Here is a 7,342-nt window from a genome sequence, read left to right as displayed (position 1 = left end):
TGTAACATTGCTGTAGGTACCAGCTTGCCATGATAGCTGAAGACAAATGTGGTTACTACATCCTAGACATGCAGCTGCCCAATTTGCAAATATAGGTCATTTATTACTCAGCCAGACTTCCAAGAATTGAGCATGTGGTTAATAATGACCCCCCAAAACTGATGATGCATTTGTTTGTGAGCCAAAAATTCTGCCTGTAAAATCAGACTTTGAACTGAGCTTCTTTGAAGAGCTGGAGGCACAAACGCTGCATCTGGAATTGCATATCAAATTGGATGACGCAGGGAGAAAAGGTGGAACGTTTCTGGCTCAGATATGTAACACTTTAATCAACATCAACTAACCTGCATGGTTTCAAAGAGAGGTTGTACAGTAAGTAAACAGTCTAAATGAAAATATTTTTATATATGTATATATTCAGATATTGGCAACAGATAAAGAAGGCTGAATTATCTTGTGGCTACTTGTATGTGCTTACTTTGGTTAATGAATTAATTTTACAAAACACTCATACTCCATGTTTAGTCAGAAATACCATCTTTTATTACAATAGAACCTGCGGTCACATGCATAAATATTGGAGCAGTAAAATATATTTTCATTGATTGTTTCCTGGCAATTGACATAAAATTGCATTTCCCACATGTATTTACCAATTTCACTTCATCCAGCTAGACAAGCTGTTTTAAGAAGCAAAACAAAACTGCTATTTAAACATGCACCTTCTCCCTCCCTCCCCCTTTTATATGGTCAGGTTAAAATAGAAGCAAAAAAAAAAAAATATCTGAAGATAAAATATCAATGTACAACAATTCAAGCTGCATACATAAGGTATTGTTGGGAACAACTATTCCTGAATAGAAAAGTTCAGTGAAAATATATGATCTAAAAAAATGGTGCATAAGAAGAACAAAGCCTGATTTTCAGAGTCCAAATGGCTTTCCGTTGAAAGCTCAACTTGGTCAAATAAATTATGATCTTTCTGGAATAATAGAATAATATTTACCTTTCAGTCCATCCATTTTTCTATCAGCAATATGTATATGCTTCCCAAGGTATTTAGGATCACGAGATTTTGTTTGTATGGAGCTTCAAAGATGGAAAATGAAAGCCAGCTGTTATGGCTGGTGGTGTAGCTGAGTTGGTAAATGAAGCCTTGGGGTGGAGATGCTCAGCCACCATTTTTCATGAGTGTTTTGGGCTGATCCCTCATGCCTGGCACCTCACCTGCACATCAGTCCGTGGTTCTAGGTGCTGGGACACCCAGAGGGGCATTTATGGAGAACTAGAATGAAAATTAATTTAAAATCCACTTTGCAGTATCTTTGCCCACTTGGAAGACAATAGAGACTTCTGTCTTTTATTACTTATTGCAAACAGAAGGGGAAAATGTTTCATTTTGAAATGGCCATGCAATTAAATGCCTGGTCCCTAATGACAAGCAAAGAGGACATAGTACAGAATGTGTCAATAAAAAACAAGGAAATCCAACCTGTTAGGGACTGACACAGTATAATTAAATTTTACATTTGTTCCTGAAAGGGTATTGGCACAAACTGAGCTCATTAATTCTAAATTAAATCTTTTATTCTGGCCTGCCTACAACAACCCCTTCTAAAAAGGCTCTGTTTGCTAGATACCCAGGTGGCATTCACACATTTATTGCATTACAGAAAGAGACTTGACAGATTCTTATCACTTCAGTACAAATAAAAATGAACATTTGGAATTATGTATCCTCCCAAGGAGGCCTGAGATTTCATGATACTGTTCTAATTGTTATGGTGTAAATATGTATTCAGGCTGAGAGAGCTGGGATTGTTCACCCTGGAGAAAAGGCGGCTCCGGGGAGATCTAATTGCGCCTTACCAGTACCTGAAGGGGCCTACAGGAAAGCTGGAGAGGGACTGTTTATCAGGGAGCGCAGTGACAGGACAAGGGGTAATGGGTTCAAGCTGAAGGAGGGGAGATTTAGATTAGATGTTAGAAAGAAATTCTTTACTGTTAGAGTGGTGAGGCACTGGACCAGGTTGCCCAGAGAGGTTGTGGAGGCCCCATCCCTGGCAGTGTTCAAGGCCAGGTTGGATGGGGCTTTGGGCAACGTGGTCTAGTGGAGGGTGTCCCTGCCCATGGCAGGGGGGTTGGAACTAGATGGGCTTTAACGTCCCTTCCAGCCCAAATCATTCTATGATTCTATGATTCTATGTATGACTTTAGAACTTATACCTCATATAGTCCTTAGTTTAAAAATTGGCCAAATTCTGTCCACCATGTACCAGAGGTGGAAAATCTGCTCCAGAACTGTGACTGCAGTGAAACCTGACACAACAGAAAAGAGGGGAACAGATCATGAGTTCATAGTTTAAAGCAGATTTATACAATACAGAGAAGAAAAAAAAAAAAATCTATATGTCCTTTAAGTGTTTTATTTATGTGGGGTTTTTTTAATTACTGTTATACCAGATCTTTAGCCATAGCTCTCAAACATTTGTGAAAGTTACCATTATGCTTAATGAATATTGGCTAGAAGCCACCAAAGACAAGTAATCTGAAGATGAGTAAAACACATTAGCAACTGCTGTTTGTTGCAAGTTGAGCCCAAAATAACTTTTGGAAGAAATGGCAACTTCCTCTGCTTCACCTGAGGCATCAAGGTTTATAATGCAAGCATGGGGTTCAACTCATGAAAACTTAGCCCTTTAGAAGCCATCTGAATATCGAGGTGCTTGTGTTCCCCACGGTGTTGGCTCAAGGTATAAATTAAGTGTTATCCTTAATAAGACATCCATACGAATTGACTTAAATAATGCTTTAAATCTGAAATAGTTGACCTGGCACTAGTTCTGAATTGAAGTTTTGTTGCTGAGATTATTAAACTAGTACCATGACATCTGTGCAGCCACAGTTTCCGTTTGCAACCCATCTGCAGCTAATCTAATCATCCCATGCAGTCACATGTTGCTGTATAAGCTCGACTAGGTTAACTGAGGTGGGATAATTGAAGCTAATTGTTGCAGCAGAGACAAGCCCTAGATAGATTTAGAACATTAAGGCATTACAGCACCATGTATTTATGCTAGAGGGCACTCATATTTCATTCTGAGCAGTAATAGAGCTTGGCATTTGTATAACTTATATCTTCAAAGCACGGTGCCAACAGTAACTTCCAAGGAGCGCTGTGAGGTAGGTGTGTACATCAATCCCTATTTAACAGATGAGGAAACTGAGGCAGAAAGGTTAAGGTATTTGACCCAGATCACAGCAGGAGTAAAAGTATGTTTAACACAGGTGTTAAAGGATAACACTGAGATGAAGACAACTTGAAAATTACTCTCCTCAAAAAAAGCCAGCTCATGATATATATGTATCCTTACATCTATGTGTGTGTGCAGATTAATTCTGGACGTGGATTTTATTTTTAAAACCACAGACCTTGCTTTCTTATTCTAAAATCCTGTGACAAAAATATATCAGTTTAAGGCTTTAGGAAGAGTACATAGACAGCTATGTCTCTGTCCCTGGCTCTCCCCTGCAGTGCCTCTATAGTACAAGATCATTCAGTAATAAGCTGGAATTTAGAGACACGTGAAGCCCATAGGTCTCCCAGGATAACGTCAGCTTCAGGATTTTATTTTTGTTTTTCATTTTTCCTACCCAACACCTATTTACTAGCCTTTAAGCATTTTACTCCTTCATTTCCAACTAAGTATTCGGTGAAGTATTGCAGTGATGTCTGCAAACACAAGAGGTCAGGAGATTCTGCCTCCTCCCCTCCAGTGTTACACATCTCTAAGGACAGAAACCCATCTCAGAAGACAGCTCCTGCTACTGAGAGTTCACTACTTAGAAAGGAAAAGGCTGAGTAGGAACAAGAAAATGGAAGTGATTTGTCTGTGGCAGGAGACAGGCAAAGTTTGTCTTGCAGGGGTTTGCAGACAGATGTCAAGACTTCTTGTCTAGACACACTTGTCTGAATGACTCCATCAACCTGCATACTTTGTGAGACTCAATCAAAATCAACCATTTCATTTCCATCGTACAGCTCCACAAATTCTGCACATATTCCAGGAGTGTTTCTTAGGACTGTTTCGTTTTGCTTCCTATGATCATTCATACAATTGTGTTTTTTAGAAGAATGTTCTCAGAAAGCAAATACTCTGCTGTTCAACATAGGTGTGTTCCTGAAAAGCTCAACTGTTACATTGTAGTGTGGATAGCGAATTTTCCCACGAGAATCAACATAATGGTGGGATGCATGCAGGGACTTATAGAATATACACAGTGTAAACACACAGGTACAACACCTGTGACATGAAGGATGGAGAGGCAGGAACAAAATCAGTGAGTGCTTTTCAGACGAGATGCTGGCTTTCTAGCATAGATAACCTTTCTGAAAATGCTCAGCCACTTCAACTATGAGACTGTACCCTGGATTCCCTGTTTTGTCACCTGTTACCCTTGATCGTCTCATCTTGCTTCACCCAAAGACAATGCTAACAACTCTTCAGGGAAAGGGGCAGCAAAAACTACATTAGGGTTCAGTTTCACAAGCTGAGTTCTGGATAACTGAATGACATGGAAGATTGCTTCATGGTCAGTTCTGCCATTTCATCCAGGAGACTGAACTGACAATGGGAATATTTCATTGTGAACATTTTTGTTGCCTCTTTCTGAACAGCTATATTTTCATTGTCATCATCATCTTTCTCATATGGAACAAGATCATTCAAGTGTGAGGGGGTGACAAAAAAGTGTAATGATGACGGTAGCCTGGTCAGGGTATTGAGAAGATGGGCTGGAGGACCAATGGGCATGTAGAGTATTACTTCAGTCACATCACAAATATGAGCTTTTAGAAACCACATTGCAAAGAAACAGGTTTTGATATCATTGTTGGGGCTACCCAACTGGGAAAACACAGCCGTTACCATGAGTTTTATTTGACCAGTAGCCAAAGACAGTTCTGAAGAGTTGCTATCAATGAACAGCTCATAATAAATTTTAGCTGTCAAAAATTAAGGAAAAAGTTAAGTATATTTCTGAGAAAATGGCAATCTGCTTATGGACAATCTGGGCATATGTGTACATTGGATAAAGTATACATTGTGAATCATAGCTCTTGTAATAGTCTGGAAGTCTCTTAGGATTTAAAGCAAGCTGAACAACTGACAATCTTGGAGGAATTCAAGTGTGGTTTTATAATATCTGGTTCAATAGACTGAACTGGATCACTCTCACTAGCAATTATGTGTTTCACCAAGCATCTGGAAGCTTCATTGATGTTTATATTTTCCTGCAAGTGAAAGAGAAAGAGTGGTTGATTAGTCAATATTAATTATGCCATGCTGCATATTTCCTGTGCATAATTAAACTTTTCTCTAGGCAACATCAAAAGTTTACTTTCCTTAATAAACAACTTTCAAAAATTGACTGTATTAAATAATGCTTACTGTAGTTTTTAAGTTAGTTAGGCTTTATGTATATTATGATTCATAGCTCCTTTAAATTATACACAGAGGTCACTTTAAATTACCCCAAACCCTTGGCGATTTGATTGCTTCAATAAACTAAACAAATAAATGCCAGAGGGATGTTCAAGACAGATGCGTGAAGTGAAGCTCCAGAGTCCATATTTCATTGCTTGAATAATGGTTACTCTGATTTTCAAATTATTAATTACCTATCACCTTTAAAAACATTTTCCACAGTTTCAGGAAAATTTCTGTATACAACGCTCATGATGAAACCTGTGATGAATGAGATTCATTGAATAAATGATACAATCTCGAGTTATTCACACAACAGTAAAAGAAGTTCTATATCATTCGGAGTCCTCATTTTCTGTTGAGGCTGACTTAGCTCCAACGTACTGCTTCAAAAGAGCTGTATCACCATTGGTTTCATTTGTAAGACAGAAATCCTCACTCTAGGGGTTTAGATGGAAAGGCAAAGCACGTCTTTTTCTGCATGTGCCTTACTTCAACAGCACATTCAACTTGCAGCAACCCTTACTCTGTAGAATAAGCAAAACTGAAACAGCCTGATCAGTGAGACATAGCTCAGCACAGCATATAAAATAAGCAGTAATACTGAGTAAGGATTTTTTTTTTTATGACAGTCACCGACATGTTTGGAATGAAAAGTCAGGCTTTCTGGCATAAAAGACACTCTAGCTATTGGTATTGATTATTTATTCTATATGACAGGAGATAGAAACCTCACTCTAGCTTCAGTCTTCTGGGAAATTGTATCACATCCCCACATACATACATACAGAAATGCCCACAAATATATATGTATGTATTTATATATATGCACACACTCTTCGTGCTCCATAAATATGATGGGTTTATTTGCAACTTAAGACTGACTCCGGTTTCCAAGCTGAATCTGGAGCCTGTTGTACTGGGACCATAAACACTCATGCACACAATGCCATGAAGTCTACCTCCAGGAAATACTCAGCATCAATTCAGCATCACTAATAAAATAACCTGTAAAATTTAACATGTGAAACATTTTTTTTGCATGTGTATATTCAAAAAAAGAGATGAGATGTTTAAGTATGAAGTTCAGTTATAAAAGAAAGAAGCCAAAGTACGCGTATGTGTGTTTCAGTAGAGATGGTACAATTATATGAAGATCAAAAGCTAAAGTAATGGATTCTGTGAGGCTGATTTCTATTCCCCTTGAAATCAATGTCAAAACTCCATTGACCATCCCTTTGCACTACAGTAAAGAGCTGAAATCTAGGCATCTAACTGAAAAGGTTAATTACTGCCAAGATTTCACAGGTTTCTTCAACTACACGAGTGAACTTAAATATTCAAATTTGACCTGTAAAGAATTTCAGTTGGTTGTAAAACCCCAAATCTTTAGACAAGTCCTTTACATACCCCTAGAAAGCAATACAGAGCTGGGAATCAGCTCTGTCCCGAGATGTTAAAATGCTACTGTATCACATGGTTCTCTCAGACCAGGCAAGCAAATTCCTCAAGCATGCACCAAAAGTCCTTTTCAGAACACTGTGAAATTTTATTAGAAAAGTTAGACAATGAAAAATCTCTCTCAGTACTGCTTAGAAAGCTGAAGACAAAACAGATTTTTAAATGCACAAAAAGGTACATGCAAAAATCTTTTGCATTGTGTTTTCCTTTATTAATGGCCTGATAAGCATTTAATTTACCCATGTGCTGCTTCTCTCTTGGGATGGCAGCATGCATTTAGTCTTAGTGACTGTCTGAGATAGTGCCCAAATTGATTAATATTCAGATGTATTAACAGAAACCCTCTTTGTCAGAGGCTTAAGATCAGCATTTTATAAGAGTGGGAAAGGGGGATG

The 7,342-nt window shown here is 38.2% G+C and overlaps 1 protein-coding gene across 1 annotated transcript in view; it reads right to left on the bottom strand.

Annotated features, from left to right (window-relative positions):
• Positions 1–464: 464 nt before the first annotated feature.
• Positions 465–7,342, bottom strand: part of RAB38 (RAB38, member RAS oncogene family) — a 24,459-nt gene continuing 17,581 nt past the window's right edge. The window contains exon 3 of the mRNA XM_010298286.2: positions 465–5,293. Within this exon, the coding sequence (XP_010296588.1) occupies positions 5,141–5,293 (153 nt within the window). The 3' untranslated portion in view covers positions 465–5,140. The remainder of the gene's footprint in view (positions 5,294–7,342) is intronic.

This window comes from Balearica regulorum, chromosome 1 (genome assembly GCF_011004875.1).
Source record: "Balearica regulorum gibbericeps isolate bBalReg1 chromosome 1, bBalReg1.pri, whole genome shotgun sequence".
NCBI lineage: Eukaryota > Metazoa > Chordata > Aves > Gruiformes > Gruidae > Balearica > Balearica regulorum.
This window is presented reverse-complemented; position numbering and strand designations above follow the sequence as displayed.